Consider the following 23,371-nt stretch of genomic DNA (forward strand, 5'->3'; position numbering starts at 1 on the left):
TCTAGCTCAGACCTAGCCAAGCTTGAAACCCGCTTTCTCCATGATAGGAATGGACAAATAAAGGTCTCTCCCAGCACTCGCATGAAAGGAGTCTGTGTGCTCTGTGGATTAGGGCCCTGTGTTTTCTCTGTCTCTCTTTTCTCAATTAGACTGAAAAGGATGAAAAAAGGGACTCTCCTGTTCATGCAGTATTGTACGACTGTGCGAGTCGTATAGTTGTCGTTTGGTTGTGATGAGTCTTTAAGGTTGTGTTTGATGGACTATTAAAGAAGTGGCAGGAAATGAAAAGGGCCCAACAGCTGAGGTGTTAGTATTTTCAAAGTTTTAGTGAGCCTAAACTCTCCAATTCTTCTATTATCTTCTAATCAATAGAAAATACACATTTTATGTCAGCTAATTACAGCCATCTTAAGGAGATCATTGTGGGGTGTTTTCTTTTGTGTACTTTTTTCTTAAATTAGCTGTTGTGTATTTATTCATTTTTGGTATACATTGTATTTTATTGTTCAATGGATTAGCTGTGTCCTTAATAAAATCTGAATTAAATTGAAATTATATATCAGAGATTTCTGTATCCACCAATTACTTACTTTTGCTTTCTCATTCAATATTTTCATAATGTTTCTTGCATAGAAAACACTATAACAGAGAGAGAGAGAGAGAGAGAGAGAGAGAGAGAGAGAGAGAGAGAGAGAGAGAGAGAGAGAGAGAGAGAGAGAGAGAGAGAGAGAGAGATTCTTTTGTACAGGCACTTTCATGGACAGCTCCACTGCTGTGAACAGGGGTCCTTGATGTGTGGCGGATGTTTTGTATCCGTTATTGCTCCGCTGGCTGAGTTTCTCCGACAACTGTCAAACCACCGGTGTCTCATTGAAATGGTATTTGATGAAGTTTTGTTAAAGCTTCTTTTCTACTATAGTGACCTTATTTCCCAAGGTAAACGCCTCATCAGTGACATCACGGTAACTGCGTTGTTTGTAGCTGTTGTGGGTAGTTGTTAGCTTGTTGCTAGCCTTGTAACTAACATGATGGGACTGGCATTTAAATTGAAGTGCTCATATGTGTAATATGCAGTGTTAAAGTATCTTTTCTTAGCCCAACATTTTAGTTAATGCGTTGGCTTCTGAATTCTAATGAATTCACAGTGTTGTGCCGCCTTGATATTGTCCAGTTGAGGTTCATGGCGTGATCAACACGCCGAATTTCATTCAGAAATGTGCCCTCTTAATGTTAAAGCTGCCTCGCATATATCACAATCTCAAATACACTTTGCGAAAAATAATTCCTGTCCCATTTTGATTCACGGAAAGCCCCGTCTCATGTTTAACGTCATCAGTATAGCAGCAAGCACTATATCAAATATATTGTTATATTATTGTAAGATAACTATACACATATGAACTATAACATGATTTCAGCTTCACTGCTTGTGGATCAAATGTATGCCGTCACTACAGTACTTTTGTCTGCCAGTTACTAGAGCAACTTGAAACTGCCAGATTTTTGAATGGAGTTTGGTGTGATTGGTCAGGGATTGGGTCATGAGATGACTCAGAGCTAGATGTGATGCAACCCTGTTTTGAAGGGAAGAAGTGTGTGGGAGAACTCAGAGCAGATCCAGAAATTCTTAAATGGATTTTTTAACATTAGATAAAGAAAGATAAATCATGACACCCCCCCTAAGAAAAACATTTAAGCTGTTTTTTTTTATCTTGAACTCCTGCCACTACAGTTACAGAAGAGGGCTATCACACTATGATTGTCAAAATATGTATTTTGATGCATATGTAAATGCAGTTTAAAAAGTAATTAATATTATATATATTATATTAATATATATTATTATCTTTTCTATTCATTTATATTATAGTATCCATTATCTTAAAATAGCAATTAATAGGATTACACAGCCTCAGTGCAGGTGCACATTCTGAGTGTCTTTTAGTTGTGAATCATGGAATATCTGTTCTGTTTATATTCAGCTTCCAGTTTGTAAGAGCTTGTTAAATTTGGTAGGAGGGGTTTGGCTGTGAGCTGTTTGTCATGCACAAATAGTTAACACTCTGTCAAACTTTTCACCGTTCATTACTCAGTCTGCATGCACTCGCTCATCACACCCCTGAAGATGACTGACAGTTGTGACACTGGGGGTTTTACTGTTTGACAAAGTGTCACATCTTCTTGTTGTCCACTATCACATGAAGTCTTATTTGGATCATAGCACAATAAACATTTACTTGTTGTCATGTCTTTGCTGTATGGACAGAAAAATCCCCGTAGATCGGAAGGCCATCACACCCAAAATGACTGGTGTTGTATGATGACACTTGAGCTGTCGACCCTCTTCTGTCTCTTTATCCTCCAGTGTCCAGGTAAATGACCTTATGGAGGAAATGGGTGATAATGCAAACAGATAAGGTCCTTGGTACCTGTTGACCACAGTCAGGACCTCCTAAATCAGGACCCTCTGACACAGTGCTCCATCAGTGACTGCCTCAATGACACCCATAAGGCATTGAGCCCTTATCTGCAGTGGCCCCTGCTTAGCATTCACGCCATTCACGCGAACAATACCACCTTTTCCCGCTCATTGGATCTGTGACTGACAGTGGGTGTTGGTGCACTTGTGTCTGACTTCAGCCTCTATCTGACGCCGGGCTGTTTATCCAGTCCAGATACTCCACCAAGACACAATAAAGGGCGTGTGTCTTCCTTGCCACTTCCCATGTTGTTTATCTAACCGGACTTTTATAATGGACCTGGCTCTCCATTTGGCATTAGTTGGGGGAGGGTCAGGGCAGAAAGGCTGACTAACGGTTGTAGAGCCAGCTCACCACCCACTGACCAGCCGGCGAGGTGGAAGTGCCCCCTTGGCGAGACGGTGAAAAGCATTGAAACAGCAGATAAGACCATTGCTTCTGAGAAATGGCAGAGTGACTAATAGCTGGGGTATGATTTAGCAGTAATGTACAGAGTAGGCATCTTCTTCTTAAACATTCTGAATATTAAGTTTGCTGGGAACAGATTGGCTTGAAAGGTTATAACATTTGCTTTTCACTGGAAGGCCTATCTAGAATGCACACGTTCGAGCTATGTGTAATCTACTCTCAGGTTTTCATCACGCAGCTCAGATCTCATATTTGACAACGCTGATATCAGAGCAGGGGATCTTGGGATCCCATGCTTCCATACTGGCTCCTGTGAAGCTGGGGCATTATAAAGCTTCTATAATAAACCCCTGTGATCAGTATATCCTTCCCTCCCTGCTCTTATTTATGAATGGCAGAATTTGACAAGGGGGCAGCTCAGGTGGGTAGCTGCCGATCACATGATACCAGCGCTAGAGACCCAAGCGAGGAATGTGGACAGGACCCCCACCCCCCCCCACCTCACCTCTACTCAAAAAAAGAAAAACTTTGATGCCCCATATCATAACTCTGTCCCCCCCTTCTTCAAGCCCTCATATGTGCAGCGATGCCGAGGAGGGGAATGGGTGCTGCAGTCGAAAGAGGTGGGAGGGGGGCACAGATAGTGGCTGCGTTTGATCTGAAGGTCGCCAGCCCCTTGCTGGTGTTGAGAGATCCTTGGCGGACGAGGCTGACTCTTATTTAATAACATGAAGGGGAAGCAGACCTTTCTCTCATAATTAGGCCTAATTACCCAGTAGGTGTGGACAGACGGCCCAAGAAGAGACAAACTGCCTTTATCCACGGACTTAGAGTCAGATTACCCAGAGCTGTCTTATCTGCTACAGGGCCAGCAGGAGCCTCAACCCTCCTCTTCTTGCCTCTTCCCACTGGCTCCCATATCCAGCTCAGGTATATTAATCAGTCAGTCTGATTTATTAGGCGCACAGGTTTAATTAGGCTCAGCCTGGTACCTCGTTCTGTAATTTCTGAGATATGGACATGTTTAATAAGAAGACCAGGTTGCACTGAGAAATTCACTGACCTATTGGGTCTTGTATTATCTATTGCTCAATCACTTTATGAAAGCTTCTCAGGTTCATTAAAACTGATGGACGCAGACTATATTGGAGATCCAAAGAGAACAAGTTACATACATGTCCTTGAGGATCTTTGACCAGAAGATCACATCTACCCCTATCTGCAGATGGACTAGTAAGGCACCTTTCCATTGTGTCCTGATGTAAAACATTGAAATTTGACAAGTGAGGAACCTGTTGTTTACTCTGCCCCCTCTTTTGGGTTTGAAAGAAACAATTTAAGGATCCTTCCAAATAGATTTGAGTGACATCCTGCCACTGTCCTGTTTGTTTACAGTATCTTTCTCTCCCTTCCTGTGCTGGCTGCATGTTTGTATTTGGGTTTGTGGGTGACTCACTAGCAGCCACCACAACAGAGCCATTGTTGGGGGCAATTCAGCGACTGGAAATGCTGACGCCTAGCAAAACAGAAGAAGCAGTCCACCAGGGAAGTAGTGGAAGGGGAAAGTGGCCATTATCTTTTGAGCGTCCCCAAGCCCAGCACAGTGACACCTCCATCACTGTCCCCTACTGTTGTCATTGATTGACAGCGAGCCATGATTGCCAGTGGAAAGTTTTAAAGCCCCTGGTCTTTAGACAATGAAGTCACGAACACAGCAGCCAGTTTGAGGCTGCTGTGTTCGTGACTCACAGCTCCACGCAGGCCTGCTGCAAGAGGACAATAAGGGACGCTTAATCCACCTGTTATCAGGGTGAGCCTCCCCCTGTCACACACTCACACAGGCACAGGACTGTGGCTCAGGAATGCAGCCTTACTCACCCATTCACAGGAGAAGCAGCTTAACTGATGGACCCTCACAAAAACACTGTTGATGTTTTTTGCCATTTTCTTCATACCGCACAAAAACAAGTTTGTACAGTTGTTGGCCCAAATGTTTCCTGCTGGTTCGGTACAAAAATACCCAATGAAAAATATCCTCAATAGTCATATCTTCTACAGAACAACTGTATACTTTGAACCATCCCAGAAATAAATATGAATGTTTTGGCCTTTATTAGTATTTGGAAAGAGGTTAGAGCTGTCTTTATTATAGTGAGAATGGAAAACAATGATGTGTAAGTGTGCAGGTTTAGAGTGATGCTAAAGCTGAGTGTATGTTAGTGTCCTTAATTAGGCAGGCTGGTCAGGGGTCTCCATCTCTCCGCTTCACAGATTCACATGGACAATTTAACCACTAACCTCCTGCAATGAGCTGCTCCTGAATGCCTCGGGCTCCAGTTTCAGTCTCTGCTGATTGCAGGGAGCAAGGGTTATGATAAGTAAGAGTAGAGGAGGGGGCAATAGTGTGTATGGGGGTGAGGGGTGCGGGTGGGGGGTGTTGAGGTTGTGCTCATTAACTCAGATGACCGACCACTTATACTGCCCTTATGACTGAGTCCTTATGATTAAACTACAGCCAGCTTCAGTGTAGTCTTGTGCTCTGATATTGGTCTTCTGAAAAATACTGGTCTGTCAGTGTTATATCTGCTGATATGACTGATTTCTCCTTTATTACAGTGAGTGAAAATGTTTTTGTAGATGGCCAGGTAGAGAAATTAATTGAATGCGGTGCCAACCAATTTAAAGTAAAGCCTACAGGCATTTTATTTTGATTAGTAGCTTCATTGTTCAGTCATATTTTCGTGGGCTGTGCTTATAAAAGTCGTTGTCTATCCAATTTTTCTAATAACTTTGAGTAGGCGGGATGCGTCATCCTGTCTTAGGGAACTGTTTGTTTTTTTTTTTTGTTTGGTTTATAAAAAAGATGAAAATGAAATGTGCTGATTATTATGATAAACAGTTTTTTGTGACCCTAAGCCTGATAAGCTGTTTAGAAATTTAATGGATTGGTGGATATTAGCTCATTCAATCCTTTCATTGAGAGTTACTCAGACGTGATACTGCTGCAATTTAATGTTGAGGCATCATTTCCTTGCAGCATACCTGCGGTCGGCTGCATTTCCTCAGCTGCCCGGCCTACAAACGACATAAAAGCTTTAGTTGTTAGCTCTGCCTCTGGGACAACGACTGTTGATCACAAGAGGAGTGAGAAGCCTGAATCTCTGTCTGTTTACTGTAATTAAGCTGTCAGAGGCTGTGATTTATGACGTATTGAGTAAGAGAGGTGTTATCACGTAGACTAGAGGGAGAGAGAGAGAGAGAGAGAGAGAGAGAGAGAGAGAGAGAGAGAGAGAGAGAGAGAGAGAGTCTGTGCACCTAACAGCCACAGGGTTTGTAACTACTAACAATAGAGAAAATACAGACAGTGCATTAAACACGACTGTCTGCTGTTTGGAAGAGAAAGGCTTCAAGGCAAAATGGAGCTGCTCTCTGACAATCCCTGCTCAGTGTTTGGGCAAAAACAAAAAGGGAAGACTTGGTTTCTAAAGATTTAGTTTTGCTGTTCAACTAACCCATATTAACCTGATTACAATGGAACATGTTTCATTTCTGCTAAAATAGCACTGTCAGCCTCCCATTGACAGTTTTTGTTGGAGCTCAAACTGCATTTTGAATTCTTTAGATCAGTCACAAAATCAACTCATATCTTTTTTTTGGTCACTTTTTTTCGTCTGTTTCAGTGGGCGTCATGATGTGGGTTTGTTGCCTCCTTGCATGATCCAGGGATGTCTCGTCCTGCTCCATCCCCCATCTATACCCTGAGGGGGGCCGGTGGACCCCTCAACACCCTCCACTTTAGCTGCCATGGAGGGGACACACCCCTCCTCTTTTCTGGGTAAGTTATTCATCTCAGTACATTTTCATAGTTTGCTCCTTTTATTGTAAGTATTTGTTAGTTTAAAGAGTCAGTACCCAGCGCTTGACAGCACAGTTATTGTTTGCTTTTTTGTAGGTGCAATGTGAGGTTGTATACTGTATGATTAACAGAAAAAAAACCTTTATAAACCAGACTTTTGGGTTTTGCAGGTCGGGGAAGGGTGCCATCCATATGTGGAACCTGAACAACAGGAGGACTGAGAAGATTTTAGAAGGTCACTCTGGTAGTTCAGTCATCTGGGTTAGCACACTGCAGTCGACAGATACCCTCATCAGGTCAGTATCGCAGTTTTCTCTTTGTTCTTTTGGGGGTTTAGCTTCCTACTGAGCACATACATGCATTGCTAAATATAAATACTGCTTCTTTTTCTGTTATTGGAGCAGTCAGGGACGGGACATGCAGGTCAATCTGTGGGATCTGAGTGAAGGTCGCAGTGATGTTGTGGACTCCATGTGGACCGGCAGTGTTGGATTCTGTCAGTGCTCCTTGTTGGAGATGAGACCTGGGACCTTCCTGCTTGCCTTTGCAGGACAACAGACAGAGGAGGTTAGACATCAGAAACTGTCTGTATTTAGTATCTAGTGATAGACTAGTAACCTGTCCAGTTTGCCTCTCATGCAGTGCATGCTGGGAAAGGATAAGTGAGTATAGAAAGTCCAAAATATTCAGTTCACTATCGTATATGACAAAGAAATTCATCAAATCCTCACATTTGAGAAGCTGGGACCAGACAGTTCTTGGGAGTTTTACTTAAAAAATGCCTGCAGCGGAACCTAAATGTTGCATCTAAAAATTCATGCATCAAGGACATCCCATAGATAATATATATATGAATCACTTAATTTTCAAGCTATTTAGTGGTTTGTTGACCTTTTTACCATTTTTTTAAATGGGCAAATGATTCAGGAATTCTCCAGTCACAAGTGCACTTCTCTACACTTTAAGGCTGTTAATTTGGACGAACATCAACTGGCACATGTTGTTCTGGGTTCAGAAGGAGAAAACATCCTTCAGTTTAATGTCAGGTTGCAGGTGGGCCGGTTAATTGGTTAAACATTCTGACTTGAGTAAAACAAAAAAAAAAGGCAACCTGTATGAACCTGACCAGACTTGCAGTTGGCAGTTTGCTTGACTTTCATTCAACATTAACACATACTGTATTTGTGGCTTTTTGTCGACTATGATAGTAGAAAATCGGAAGACCCACAACATGACGGTCAAGAGTTGTTCTCTTACATCAAAGTCCTGTCATCTCTCCTGTTACTACGCTGCCTTTATCCTTTGCATGCATCCATAAATGTGAGATGGCTTGGATTTAATCAATTGGCAAATGTAATATTTTTATTCAGTTGTCAGTTGAATGTGTCTTGAGTGAAGGTGACATGTGAGAATGCGGGTTTGCAGCAGGATCTGTCAAACGGCAATCTAAATGGCATCATTAACAAACCAACCTTTATGTCATGAGTCAGAGTGCACGTTGGAACTTAATACCAGACAGCCACCAGCTAAATGTCAGTTAATTTTGGCTGCGGCCAGTAACATGCCATCTAGTCAATGTGTTTATCTAAGGCATCTAATAGCTCTGTGACGGCCTAAGAAAGTTTAATTGTGCTTTTCAGAAGGTAACCAACCAGGATGTTCCTGCTTTGACTCATGGGTTGAACAGAGATTTCCCTGGTCTGATTAGATTGAGGACTGGAATGAAATCACTGCTCTGTCTGTCTCGCAGTTAATGCGCAACACCCACAGGCCTGTAGGGTTTTGTGTAGAGCCAGTGTCTGAGCGGCAAAGCAGGATGGGGTTAGAGCAGCCAGCGATTCAGCCATCTTTTATTGCCTCCAGATTCATGTTACTTGCTCCGCTGCGAAGGAGCCACACTTGAAAGGGACAGAACAGTCACCTGATCCAACCAAACGTGCCTCCGCTAACCCCAGTCCAGCAGGCCAGGCATCAGGGCGCCTGTGACTCCCAGCACCTCAATAATGCCATTGTCCCAACAGACACAGACAGACAGAAACACACACACACACACACACACACATACAAGGCAGGCCAAAACAGGAGGCCACAGCCGATTCTGTCATTTTGTCTCCCCGCCCCATTCCACAGACATAACTGGCCAAGGCAGATGCTTATCACGTATCCGTAAATAAAACGCTCACGCAAATAAATTCCCCAAGAAACAATACATATGCACTTGCCACAGAGTATGCATAAAAGGGTGATTTAGCACTATAAACAATATGCAGGTAGGTCAATATTTAGACACGTAACCAAGAAAACAGTGAATCAGTTCCCTTCTCAGCTATTTCAGGCGGCTTTACTGTTTATTGCTCACAGTGAGATTCCTGCCAGCAGATTGCTGCCATGGCAGAAACATTAATTAATAGTGTGGTTGTTTTATTTATGGGCAGTGTGATGCCACACAAGAACAGCGGATTACCTGAGGCACAGAGAAGTCCTTAAAGGCCCTCTTTGTCAGGCATGCAGAGGTAAACACTCAGGACAGATGTGGCCTAGCGCTAAAATACAGATCGCTCCCTTAAAGGGCTGTTTAATCTGAGACCTAATGAGGATGAATATGTGGATCATCAGCACTCAGGAAGTCAAAGGAATGAGTTTTGGTAGTAATGTGGGTGGACACACACACACACACACACACATACAGGCACGCGCTTTATCACTGGCTTCATTAGGCTGTGTATTTTATCAGAATCAATGCCAATGTGTGCAGGAAAACACCATTCATGTCACAGGGTCGAGCTTTAGTGGGATTTATTATAGACAGTGTGGCGGCCGCTCTGCACTAATGGATGGTACTGTACTGCTGGTTGCAGGCACCCTGGTCCTGAACTACAGTGACAGATTCAGGTTGCAGCTTTGTTATTTGAATTCAGAAGACAAACAAATCATGACTTTGGCAGACAGCTTGTAGATGTATATACATACAACAGGGTCTCAGTGATGAAAACATATACTGTACATTAAAACAAAAACACATTAGGATATAATGGATAAATTCCTCAAAAATTAGAAAGTAAAAACATTTTATGTTAGTGTGCCACCTTAAAGGGGAACTCCACTGATTTTTTTTCACATCAGAGTGTGTTTATAGATGAGAAATCTGATAAATTGCTCAATTGCTAAATGAAAAACGTTATGAAGAACAGAGACTACCAGACCTCATCTCTGCTTGTGGCTAGCAGGTCAGGCTACATTAGCCCCTGCTAGCATGACACACCTGGATCTCCACCCCAACTGTCAGTGGTCAAGTTGCACTGTGGGTAATGTAGGCACCAGGTTTTGACAAGGAAGAAGAATGCATGGAATAAAAAAGACAATATTGCTGGTTCTGATGCATTGATTTTGATCCTTTGAATAAAAAAAAAAACAGAAGCACAATGCTAAATCAGTGGAGTACTCTTTTAAGGAAGTAGTTCTCAACATTTTGAGAAATTTGCTTTTTCACTTTCTAGCCGAGAGTGAGATGAGAAGATAAATATTCCTCTCATATTTATGCCATACATGTGAAGCTACAGCTAGAAGCTGATTAGCATAAAGACTGGAAACAAGGGGAAACAGCTAGCTTTGTCCGAAGGTAACAAAACCACCTTACCAGAACCTCTTAACACACCCTAGTTAACGCATTATATCTCCTTATTTTACTCTGTAAAAAAAACAGCGTGTAAAAAGAAAATGAACCAAGAACCCTACAACGAAACAAGATGCTAGTGGAAAGATCACAGTTAGATTTAGCCTTAGCATGAAACCACCTGAGAGTATGAGCATGACACAAATGACCTAAACTGAAGCTGTGCAAAAAGGTTTAGTATGTTTACATCCAGAAATCATCAAGTATGATGTTAGCAAACTGCACACTACATGGGACAACATTTCACTACTGAGTTTAAAGTTTGAATTGACTTGTGTTCTCTGCAGATCAAGATTATTGAGCTGCCCAGTAAGACCCCAGTCTGCACCCTGGCACCAGATGCTAAGCTGGGGATGGTCATGTGTATCAAACTGTGGCAGGTAAGGACCAGGCAGTCCTCTGGAGTGTCATTCTTACACATATTATTTCAGTATTTATATAACCCACATGTTCCTGTCTGACTACATGTCAAGTTCAACAAGTTCACCTTGCTATTATCAAGAGCAGCAGATACCTTCTTTTTCCTCCTACTTTTAATAGTACTTGTTCTATACTTACCTGCTTTATTCTAATTGGCCAGTAGCCCATATAATTAGATGCAAAAATAGAAAAGTCAACAAAAATGCACATGTGAGACGTGGCACATGATTTACAGCTCAACAGCTCGTCCCGGGCCATTTTTCTACGCGTTTCTTCTCAGCTGGCAGCGAGTCCCAACACTGTAATTAGAGCGTTTGGAAGGGCCGGGGGTTCACAGCCATATATCAGCCTGCAGCTGTACATCCAATCTGATCCGAGCAAAAAGTTTGCTTTCTGTTTTGTAAATGCTGTCGAAAGTTTTATTTCCCGCCCATTAACGAGAGCCTGTAATTATTGTCATGGTTAATTATTAACTCTTTGGGTTTGGGGCTTCAGGAGGGGGGGGGGGGGGGGGATGCAGGGGAGTTTTTTAGGCTCATGCAAGACTGTGAATGGTTTGAATAAATTTTATGAGCAGTGCAGTTTACAGGCAACAGAAATCAAAGCATACATTATTCTTATTATCCTGTATTTCTGTTATACTGTTTGGAATTACTTTAAAAAGCCTTGAAGGTGACAATGTGTGATTTTATTACAGAGACATGTAGACGAGTTACAGAATCACGCTCTCTGTTTGTGTTTTTCTTTCTTTCCCTTTGATTTGAGTGTTACACCCACCTTTCATCATCTGATTTATGAACCAATGCTGGTTCAGCGTTGAGTGCCAGGAAACATAATGATCAATTATATCATTATAAATTATATAATACCATTGTAATACAGCACAGGCAGCTATCTGGCTTCAAAGCCAAAGGGCCCAGGCGATTCTAAATCATTTCAGGCTGATTCCTTTCAAGGCTGCGGCACGTTCATCTGTTACGCTGACTTGGGAAGAGACTAAAATCCAACTGTGTGTGTGTGTGTGTATTTGTGTTTGTGTGTAAACCTTTGGTAACTGACCTCCTCCATCTCTATCACACACACAGACGCAGGTTGGAAACTACCCGCATATTCTGTCTGTCAGTCAGTCATAAGAAGAAAAAGGTTCATTTTGTCTTTCACATCAAATGCTCATATGCTACCCACTGTTTCTTTCACCTCACACAGCAGGAGGCCACAGCTGACACAGTCATCCTCTCTCTTCACCCTGTCTCTCTTTCTCTCTCTCTCTCTCTCTCTCTCTCTCTCTCTCTCTCTCTCTCTCTCTCTCTCTCTCTCTCTCTCTCTATCTCACCCACTCCAGGAAGAAGCCACTGACAATTATCTCCTCTCTGTCTTTTCTCTCTTCTGTCTCTCTCTTCTTCCCACCCATGAGACGAGAAGTGATTATCCTCCATTATTTCTAAGACAGACTCACCAACAGATTTATTGTCGGCCTTTAAGCCCCTCTCTGCTGGAGTTTATGGAAAAGATTAAATGCAGTGTTAAACTGCACTTTCTTCTCAAGTCAACTTCACTTCACCAAAATCCCACCCAGCCCTCAGTTCAAACCTTGTGCTCCATCTAGAAGCTGACTGAGCTTACTGTTTGATTTCTCTGAATCTGATTGGCTGTGAAGCGGCGAACAATACAGCAAAGTGGAGCAAGAAAGTGCCTCCACATGTGGGTTTGACTTGATGTACGGAGACGCAGGGCTCGGCCAGGGGGACAGTGGTGATGTATGATGTGCAAGGCTTTTAATGTGAACAGAGGCTGGCGGGGAAAAGGAAATGTTCCTATACAGATATCCATCACTCTCAGCTCATCACCTTGCTGCCTCGTGGCCATGACATCATGGTGGACCGGGATACAAACCGGAGGAAACGATTGGTTCCTTATGTTGAGGCAGTGCCTGCCTGGGGCCTGTGGCGGCCACATCAGCAAACAAGCTGTTGGTCTTTTGGTTGTTGATGATTGTGGATGGAATTACCACAGAAGGAAATGATATACAAATGTTTGCTGAATATACAATATTTCAGGTTGTTCAATTTTGATTTCTTTATTTGCATGCAAAACATGACACATAAGTAATAACTTATTTATAAGTCCCTTCTTTGAGATAGTAAGAAGGTGTTCAGTAAACGAGATTTAAGCTACATTTCTGATGGATTTGAATGATCGTGTCTTCAGAAAAGTTGTAACACCTTCAGAGAGTCGGCAAGGAAAAACACATAACATTGTCTTTCCATGTATATTAAGCCTATGCATGCCCTACTGACAAATTCCATAGCCATCACTCTTAAAAATTTTTTTTATGAAGATGTACAAGAAGTTTAAATACTGGAAGGTTTGACTCAATTCTCTTGTAATGCCGAGACAGATGCTTGAAAATTACATTTTCCATTTAATCAAGAATATCAGGTCATGCATATTGGAAAAACTGACTTGTGTAAAGTGTAATAAAATGTTGCACTCAGTTTAGCTTGATTTAAGGGTTTCCAATGTACAACTAGTGCAGAAGCATATACAACATATAGAAAGTCTATATATAGTTTGAAAGATTTGTTGTTTGTTGATTGGATCAGAATGAATGAAAATTAGAAACAGGAAAAAACTGTTTTATATGAACTACAAAACGGCAGGAAAAAGAGCTGGAACAATGAGTCAATTAATGGATAAGTTGATGGACATAAAATTAGTGCTTTATGGTCAAGTCATGTTTCAAGGAAAAATGACAAACATCACCTACTACCAGCTTCTCACTTGTAAAGATTTTTTAGCTTGTGTTAAGTAAAGTGAATGTCTTTTGGCTTTAGATTATTTGTCAGACAAAATGAGCAAATTGAAGATGTAAACTTGGGCTTTGGGAAATTGTGATGGACAATTTTATTTTTATTAAATCAAAAGACTATAAAAACAAATTTGTTATAAAAACAAATCATTATTTGCTGCATTACCAGGGTAACTGAGTACGGAGATGAACTGTGTGTGTGCAGTGGGTTTATCATGAGTGGGAACCTCAGAGGAATGAAAGGCAATTTAGATCTAATGGTTCAGCAATTATTTTTGTGTTGTTATCTATTTATTCAGGAGCTAAAGCTTATTGTAGTGCCTCCATAGGCCGCATGCCACAGCAGGGGGATTTTAAACCTCTCCCCCATTATTTGATTGTTTTAGAAGAAAAAAAGAGAAGAGGAATAAAACAAACAAGATAAGAAAGTGAACAAAGTGTGAAAGCCCACAGAGTTGAGGCTGTATTGATTATCTAATTGGATCTTTGTAGTTGGAAAGACGGGACATTGCTTCCTCCCATAAGTCTAAAAATAGAGCTTTTAACCTTTAGGCCTGAAATAATTGAATTGTCAATAACAATAATGAAGTTCACATCAGAATGAACAGGTTGGATACCAACTACTGTGGTTGCCCGAGTTCCATCACTCTCTCCAGTGGTCCAACCAGCGTCTATCCATCTGTCTCTCCAGCTGTTCTGTGGTGATGAATCTCCCCCCAAAGCCCCAGCCCCACTCCAGCAGAGAGCCCTCTTGTAGAAAGGCCTGTGGAGGATATAATGAATTAGGTGTCTACCCAGGGTTCCCCGACCTCCGACCCGTGACATCATCAATCAAGGAGGTCCTACATTTAAGTGAAACGGTGGGCCCCAAGTCTGGAACGCTTAGCCCGGGCCCTGCCGGCAAGCAGGGGCCACTGATTTTCACTTGTTTTTATTTGTTTTCATAATGCCTCAGTGTTCGTCCTTGCTGATGTGTTTGGAAGGAATACACGACTCCGTCTATAATTTGTTTAAAGCTGGAAGAAGCGAAATATATAGCGTTAAGTGAGAAGAGGACTTGAAGATGGATGTAAAAATGGCAGTCCTGGCCCCCTCGCACATATGGAAAAAATTTCTCTCCCTCCTTGCTTCTGCAGGGCACAGTGCTGTTGCTGGGGGCCTGGTGGTGCTTTAAAGCAAAGGTACAAGTCTGTGTTGTGGAGGATTCATGGTTTCTCTGAAATGATTTGTGTTGTTCTACAGGCCAATTTAAAGGCTTTTAAGCTCATAAAAGTTTAAATCATTGTCCAGGCAGAGGTGGATGTGAAGGGTGTGTTCTAGGTAGCAAGAAATGGGTTCTTTCATACACTTAAACAGAAGAAATGTGGGATTTTGGGAAAGCAGGGTGATGGTGAAATCCCTCCCTCCTTCTCTTTATCCATTCCGCCTCCTTCCCTTCCCTTCCTCGTCCCCCCCCCCTCCCCCCCGCGGTGCAAAGATATATGAAGCCCCCTGTTTTTATCAGCTCACCTTTATGTTCTCTTTCACTGAAGTGATTTACAAGCTTGCTGTATATCTCCACACAACCTATGTGCCCGTCTGATCATACAACCTCCTGTAGAGGAAGCCAGCCAGCACAGAGAGGTTATCTATGACTGCCAACAACAGGCAGGCACTGCTTTATCATTCTTTCAAAATGCTAACTGATTATTTTTCTCTTTTTATAGGCATATAATCACATTTGTACTCAGTATGTATGCAGGTTGCTTTGTATATGTTTAACAGAGGTAGTGTGGTTTAGGTTTTGTGTCGGATGCCTATCTGTACACCTGGTTTCATTTCATTTCATGTGATTTGAAAGATTTACTCTGATTGATTCACCAGTTGTAAACATTGCGGCTGGATCTGTAATGTCCTGGGGTGAAATGGGGATGAACGAAGCAAGGCTGTTGTGTATTTTTACATTTTTATTTTTGGTTTACTTAAACTAATGATTGTTTTCACTATCATCATCGTCATCATCATCATCATCATTTATCTGTTGATTATTTGCTTGATTAATTGATTAGTTGTTTAGTCTATAAAATGTCAGAAAATGGTGAAAAATGTTGATCACTGTTTTCCTAAAGCTCAAATGTCAACAACTCTAAGATATTCAGTTTACTATCATAGAAGACTAAAGAAAACAGATAATATCCATTTGTATTATATTATTATAGATATAGGTTTTTTAATGAGAAAAAAACTATAACTGATTAGAAAATAGTTGGTGATTAATTTTCTGTCGATTGACTAATACATTAATCAACACAGTATATTACAGTACAGGTACAGTATATTGTTTTTATTTTTTACTCTATAATCTTTTTATAGAGTCCCTGTGGGAAAATTTGGACATTGCAGCAGCAATAGTGAAGATAAAATACCGTTTAAGAAAATGCACCACATGTGTAAAAGTATTAAGGAAACTTCAACATTTAAGTAGAAAACAAGCAATATTGCTGGGAAGGTAAAATGATAGAAGCAGAACACACTAATGCAAAGAGAATGTTAATAAAATAGCCACAGAAAAAAAATACCAAAACAATATATATGAAAAGGAATTGAAATTACAGTATTAAAAAAAAAACTTCACAAAATGTGACTAATAAATTTGGGTATTAAGTAATTCAGATAAACCAAGGCTTAAGAAGAATAATAGTTCTTGCAGTCTTTTACTTCACTATATTTATGGGTGCCGGCAGTGAGGCCTGTGGCTCAGTAATATAGATGAGGAGTAAAGTGAGGAGTGGTGTAATGGAGTGCTGGAAAGAGAGAGCAGCAGGCTGACGAATGGAGCCCACAGCGTCTCTCTGAGTGTCAGCGGGAGCTTCCAGCATGATAACCTCTGCTCCGCTCAGCTTGGCGGTGGTTTCTGTGGTTTTCACTATGCAGCTCTGTTACCTCACGCTACACTTGGTGTCCTCTCTTCCCGTCTCTCTCTTTCTCTTATCGTCCTCCCTCACTTCCAGCCAGACTCCGGGCCCGGACCTCTCCTGTTGGCTGGATACGAGGACGGTTCCCTCTTGCTGTGGGACGTAACCCAGAGGTCCAAGCTGAGTGAAGCCAAAGCCCACCCTGAACCCGTCATGTGCATGACCTTTGACACGGAGCGTCTGAGGGGCATATCCGGATCCTCTGAGAAGAAACTCTCCCCGTGGATGCTGGACGGACAGAACAACCTGCAGGTCAGCAGAGGACAGGCTTAGAGGCTAGTAGTGTTGTCTAGTCAACCACGCTGTCATGTGACCAAAATAGTTTTGTAAGTAAAAACTGTTTTACCTGAAGTACAGTTAATAATTAATTTTAATTTATGAGTTTGTCAGTTAAGGTTTACGTATGCAAATTAGGAGACTGCTGCTTATTTTGTCTGAGGCCTCAAAGGCGACATGTTCAGTTAATGTTACACAGTTTATAGCAATTCTAATGTGCATGTGGCCTATTGAAATCTCCTTTTTTAAGGTCCTGAGCATCCGACCTGCTAACTAATTGTTGCGTCAGCTAGCTAAATGGTATAAAATATTTTAAAACAGTAATGGTGGAAATGGAAGAAGAGGGGTGTTGCCTTTCTCCAGGTTCTCTTAGAAAACATCAGGGGCCAAAGAGGAAGAGGCTCAGCGGGGCTTCAGGGCCATAAATCAGCTGCTGGTTACACAGCGTTGGCAGGGCCAGGGGGCCAAGGGCCGGGCTGGGGCTGTCACTCCAGACTACAACCACCCACAAACACACTGACACATAGTCGCAAATTAAGTATAGATAATATGTTCAAAATACTGTCCTATATAGTCCTGAATAAAAATATAATACACAGATATTTCAATTTTTGAAAAATTAATTTATGCTGCACTTAGTTGTTAAGAAAAGTAAACTAATAAAACTTTTTTTTTTGTTGCTGGGGATACTTTCCTTGAAAACACAGTACATACAGCTACTCACACACACATACTTACCTGAGAGTGGTCCAGACTATACACTAAAGAATGTGTGGCATCTTCTGCCACACCAAAAGAGATCACATCAGCTTTGTGCTCATAATTCATTTTACATAACAGCCAACGCTTCAGAGACTTAACGCCTCATTAGAAGCTATATTTTCTCTTGATTTCATGAGCAAAAGGGAATGCCTCCATTTTTCAGCCAACCCCCATGAATAAGAGCCGAGGGGAACCTGAGGCTGATATAGTACACTCCTGCACAGTGAATGGGTATTATTCTTTCCAGGGCTTTTTATAAATGAATGCTTGAATTAGAAATATTTGCAAACCATCGATTTTTTTTTTCACCCTTAAAATGCGGCTATAAAAACACTACAAAGGATTTGATTCAATATACCAAAAGCAGAAGGAGAGTGGTTATTTGGTTTATTTTGCTCAAGCAACAAAATATTGATTCAGCATGTAATCCAGGATGAAGATGACAGGAAAAAAGCACAAGGAGAGGGAAAGGATCCAACAGGGGCTTTTAAATTATCCTGAAGTGCAGCTCAGTGTGACGTCCAGACAGCTATCCTCAGTTCTTCCCACAAAAGTATTTTTGTGTGGCAGCAGTAAGGGGGCCGGCAGGGAGGGGGGGACCTGCCGGGTGGCGGACCTGGGCCCTGGGTCCTGACGGACGACCCGTGAGAGGTAATAAAAATATCAAAACCTCGGAGGCCCCTTAACCAAACAAAAAACACATCTGCAGTAAAGGGAACAGTAGTTCACAGTGGGAGGCTGCAATAAAGGCTGAGGAGGCTATAAGTGCCACAGCATCCCACTTCCCACAAATTACTCCTCCAACACCGGACAGTGTACTGGAACTCGCTTGGAAGGCAGATAGATGTTGCTTTTTGCAAAAAGGAGGGGAAACTGAATGTGACACAACACAGTGCAGTTATGATTTAGTGAAGCTGAAGGGTTGTGAAGTGAGCTTATCAAGGCCAGCAGATAAAGACAGATAGCCCCAGGAATGGAACTTAATGTATTACACATGGCTCCCAGAGGCCTTTATCTGCTGTTTGACCTGGTCGGCCTGATATCTTTTCATAGTAATGAGGCATCATCTTCAGCTTTTTTTCTCCTTTCCTTCTAGCGTGCGTTTTTGGGAATGTGTCGGGGTGAGGCTATGAGGGCGTGGGCGTTGGGCTTTACAAGGTGTTAAGCTAGATGGACACATATTCAGGCGGCCACTCAAATGTATTGACAAGTGCAGTGATGGGTTCCTCCAGGAGAAAGAAAAAGACAGAGGTCGCGCACCGGAGAAAGAGAAAGCAGGTACAGACAGAGGAAGATTAGCAGCGTAAATCAAGCATGGCTGACAGCGAGCTATTCCTGAGACTGATGACAGTTCTCTACAGGTGGAACTCCTGATCCTCATTTTCATTTGAATGTAAAAATATTCCCACTGCCTCCGCAGTAGTCACCTACAAGGTGTCTTCTGTGAAACTGGAATTCTTGCACTCGTCAGCCAATCCTTATCTGACATGAACAAGAAGCTAGGTCACATAAGGCCCAACCTCAGTCTGCTGTTAGTACTGTATGTATGAGCTGGCTGTCATAAAAAATATAGCTCTTTCTACTGAGCACCCACCCTCCTCCTATTTTTTCTGAATGGGTCTGCTCACCTGTTTGACACATCCATCTCCTGTCAGCCAGAGCCAAGCTCTGGCAGGCAAGGTGACAAAAGGCTGTAATCTCCCCGCTGCCGAGTGTGATTCAGGGACAGGGTGTGTCAGAAATACCTGCTAAAAGCCTCCCAGCCGCTAGGCTCGAGTGAGTGAGCGATGATGGGACGTTTCAGTAGAACGGCGTGAACGCCAAGATTGGTGCCAAGTCTGAGGGAAAGACGGGGAGAAAAGTGGAGCAAGGCTTGAGTGAGATCTGCCAAGTGGACGCTCCTTTTGAACGTCTCCTCCGTCGGTGAGGTGCTACAAAAGAGGATCCTGAAGTGTGAGTTTGTGTTGTATCTGTCGTAGCCCACAGAAAGTCTTGTGGGCCCAGCTGCTGAGCAGAGCTGGTAGCCTCCTGACAGCTGAGAAAGCTGGCCTTCAAACAGCTAGCCTGCTGTCTGTGTGTCTGCATGCTGTAACACAGGCCAGGAAGGAGTGTTCAAACAAAAAGAAAAGAATGATGAAGCCCAAAGACAGATTCTGTCTATTTTGAGATAGTAAGGAAGCAAAAGGAAGAAAAATGGGGCGTCAAATAAAATGAGCCAAGACTCCCCGGTTAGAGCTAATGGATTTCATTACAGATTGGGACCTGGTTAATGGCAGTGCTTGAAGTCTGCAACATTTACTTGGTATTCATTCAACAGTGGTGTGGCGCTGCAGCAAAAACAACATCACTGCTGCTGGAAAACATAGAATTAAAATGAAAGTAATTTAGATTTTTTTCCTTGTTTGGAAGAGAGCTACCCCAACATGGAGACATCATGTTTTTATCATTATACTTTATGCAAACAACTGGACTTTTTTGTGCTGCAGAGTTGACCAACGCATGAGCAGATACTGTATATGACTAAAATAATATTGCCATCAGGCTGAAACATTTCTTTTCTTGACTGATGAAATTAGTTGATCAATTGATTAATCATTTAGTCTTTAAATTTACACATGGAGATTACTTTATCTGTCATGAGGACTACTACTTAATCTTTGTGGTTCTGAAGTCTGACAAAAAAACCCTGATGATGTCATTGAGACTTCAAACTTTAAACAGAAAGCATGCAAGTTTGAAAGACATGGGTGTTACCCAGACACAGAGGTTCTACTGAAAGACACTACTGAGTTGCATTATGGGAACTGTAAGATCTTGTGTTTATGGAGCTTGACCTATTCCAGGGACTAAAGGTCAGGATATTTTGGCCTCTGCTGCAACGTGCGTGTGGCTTCTGAGTCCCATGTTTTAATGAAAGTGCAATGCTAAATCGCTAGAGTGGCCCTTTATAATTTCAGGAAACTGTATGTAGATCGCAATTTCCTAGAGTCAAAGGTGACGTCTTCAAAAGATATTTAATTCACAGTGAAAACAAGAAAATCTTCCAATTTACAAAGCTGCCACCATCAAATGTTTTGCTTTTTTGCTTGATAAATGACTTTAATCAATTATTAAAATTGTTGGCAATTAATTTTCTGTCTATCCACCTATCAGTGTAGTGCAGAACAACCCTGTAGCCAACTTTTCATTCTCTCTGCTTTCTCAGACTGTAGAAAGTAAAAACAATTAACCAGCCAGTCCTGCTGAATGACCACTACTACATCATTAACCAGTTACTGCTTACAATTGACCCTTTAATGAAACAAATGCCTTTTCCTGACACAAACTATGGGAAGCAAAACAAACAAAAACAGACACTTAAACCCATCATTATCAGGCCTCTAATGCAAACCAGATGGAGAGAGGTAGGGGCATACCAACTTCTTGAGGTAATAACAAAGCGCCAAACAATCTTTCACCCCCCAGGTTTCTTTGTATCTGGCTTGTTTGGTCGAAGCAGCCACACATTGTTTCATACTGTTAGTACCAATGACGATAGCTTGATTAAGAAAAAAAAAAAAAAAAAATCACATCACTGCCTGTTCTGAACTTCTCTTCTTTGCTCTGTTTTGATCAATGACATTCCTCTCTGCTCTCTCTCTCCCTTGCATTCCACTTTATCCACTTGGGCTGTGAGTACCTGGCTTATATCTTCCACATGCAGCTTGTGGATGGTTCCAGCCCGGAACAGGAGCACGCAGATAAATTCTCCAACGTCTCCTCCTATCCAGGACCATTAGTCTCCCCAGACACAACTTATGAAGTCAATTTTACGCTGTCCAGTTTGATTTCAGCTCCCATATCCAGATGTTTGTGTCCCATCTAGCGATCCAGCTGAGATCCCTAGCTAGCAGGAAGAGCACGTTCGCTCCCCAGGAATGCCCACCACAGCAGGCCTTTCAGATAGTGATCTTAGCTGCCATTCATTATAATATGTCAGAATGTTGCCCCTTTAAAGAGATTAATACAGGCCTTGGGACACTGTAGATCACAGGGAGAGCGAGCTGTGGCTAATCTTTAGCAGGCAGACGTTACAACAGCGTATTTATCGGGTCTCTTCTCCTGCTGACCAGACCTTTCAGTGCAAATGTAATTCATCAGAGGTGCTTAAAGCAACAACGCCTCTGCAAACAAGCATTTCAGTGAGATGGTCTGTCTCTTACTTGCAAACTGTGACAAAGGTAACTCAAGCCCCGTCGTGCTTCCAGAACAGGCCTCTCTAACTCCAAACCAAATAGTGGGATGCAGAGAGATTTGCTCACGGCCCTCGTGCAGTAATGTTTTAGGGCCGATGATTGAGTCTCAGGAGTCTACGGCCAGGTTCAACATGCATCCACCCTCACACTTGGACCTCTGTCATCAGATCAGCTGATAATCACTCCCTGTCGCTGTTTGTGTTGGCTGCAGTTTCCTAGACGGCAGTGATTAATTGATTTATTGACCCAATTAGTTCTGTCTCTTATTTGCACGGACAATAGGCTCATTTGATTTTAGTAAGATAGCTTTTTGACAATTACCACAAAGAATCTGCTGCTCTACTACCTTGGCCCTTGCACGATTACATTTGGAAGTGCGTTTGCAGGTGTCTCAGGTTGCATGTTTCCTAAATGATTTTAACCTGCTAAGATCCTCTTCCTCTCTGTGGTTTTACAGCTCCAGGACTGTGTGACGCTTGTCAACCCCGGGGTTTCCCAGCTTTGCATCAGGGGTGATGGTAAGCTGTTGGCATCAGCAGGCTGGGACCACCGGGTACGAGTATTCGGCTGGAAGAAGCTGCGACCGCTGGCAGTTCTGCAGTACCACACTGACATGGTGCTAAGCGTGGCCTTCTCTGACCACAAGGACCCCAGACAAAGACTGCTGGCTGCTGGATCCAAGGACCAGCGGATCAGCCTGTGGTCAATATACAATGAGGGTGCTGACACGGGCTGAGCCTGTGACCTCTGGGAGAATCTATGGACTTTTAAATGATACTTTACTTTTTTAACTCTCATCTGTACTGATGTTGGGTTGACTAACTGATGTTAGTAGAAATGGTTTGATCTCTGGACATATAGAATGCATATATTATATTTAGCTATATTTGTTTCTCGATATTAAACTCTTGCAGTGATAAAATGCCATGTTGAAGGGTGACAGAAGCAATGTCTTTTTTAAATAACTTAATTTATAAACCAGAGTAGGGGAGTGACAGATATTTTTTACACAGCAGTCTAAAAGATAAAACCAATAAATAAATAAATAAATTTGACTAATTTGACTCAACACATCCAATGTGTTTCAAAAATGTTTTCCAGAAGAGTAGCAGTTTTTGTGCTTTTTTATTTTGGAGATTTTCCATATCTGTTGAAAAAAGTTCAGAATTAGTCACATTTCCCTAGCAGTACTTTTTATACAGTCATCAGTCATACTGTTGTTGGTTTTAACAGGTAAAAACCAGACCATGTATTCTGACAAATAAATTAATTTGCTGAAGCAACTAAATATTGACAAAGACACATCTTAACATTTTTTTTGGAATAGCAGCAGTTAAAAAAATGTATAACATTGATTCTGTTTCAGATTTACAAAAAGATTATGTGTCCATTAATAAATTGTGAATCAGTTATTACATGGGCCTGGTTTCCTCTGACCACCTGTCTCATCTTTGCTGTTAAGACCTAGAGACATACAGTAGTGAAATATAGGAAAAAC

At 41.9% G+C, this 23,371-nt stretch overlaps 1 protein-coding gene across 2 annotated transcripts; it reads left to right on the forward strand.

Annotated features, from left to right (window-relative positions):
* The first annotated feature begins 766 nt into the window (after positions 1–766).
* Positions 767–23,288, forward strand: gnb1l (guanine nucleotide binding protein (G protein), beta polypeptide 1-like). 2 transcript variants are annotated; one of them, XM_042420133.1, is made up of 7 exons: positions 767–936; positions 6,569–6,723; positions 6,915–7,040; positions 7,149–7,311; positions 10,705–10,797; positions 16,637–16,852; positions 22,331–23,288. In XM_042420133.1, the coding sequence occupies exons 2-7, from the start codon at positions 6,614–6,616 to the stop codon at positions 22,607–22,609; spliced, it is 987 nt and encodes a 328-aa protein (XP_042276067.1). In that variant the 5' UTR covers positions 767–936; positions 6,569–6,613; the 3' UTR covers positions 22,610–23,288. The 2 variants fall into 2 exon arrangements, with proteins under 2 accessions (XP_042276067.1, XP_042276066.1); XM_042420132.1 differs by having other exon boundaries at positions 768–878.
* The last annotated feature ends 83 nt before the right edge of the window (positions 23,289–23,371 follow it).

This window comes from Thunnus maccoyii, chromosome 9, assembly GCF_910596095.1.
Source record: "Thunnus maccoyii chromosome 9, fThuMac1.1, whole genome shotgun sequence".
NCBI classification, from domain to species: domain Eukaryota; kingdom Metazoa; phylum Chordata; class Actinopteri; order Scombriformes; family Scombridae; genus Thunnus; species Thunnus maccoyii.

Bases quoted from the DNA above. Each gene is read 5' to 3' on its own strand.
- gnb1l (XM_042420133.1), top strand. From the start codon at position 6,614: ATGTCTCGTCCTGCTCCATCCCCCATCTATACCCTGAGGGGGGCCGGT. The intron at 10,798-16,636 runs GTAAGGACCAGG...CCTCACTTCCAG, and splicing joins TGTGTATCAAACTGTGGCAG to CCAGACTCCGGGCCCGGACC. The intron at 16,853-22,330 runs GTCAGCAGAGGA...GTGGTTTTACAG, and splicing joins ACGGACAGAACAACCTGCAG to CTCCAGGACTGTGTGACGCT.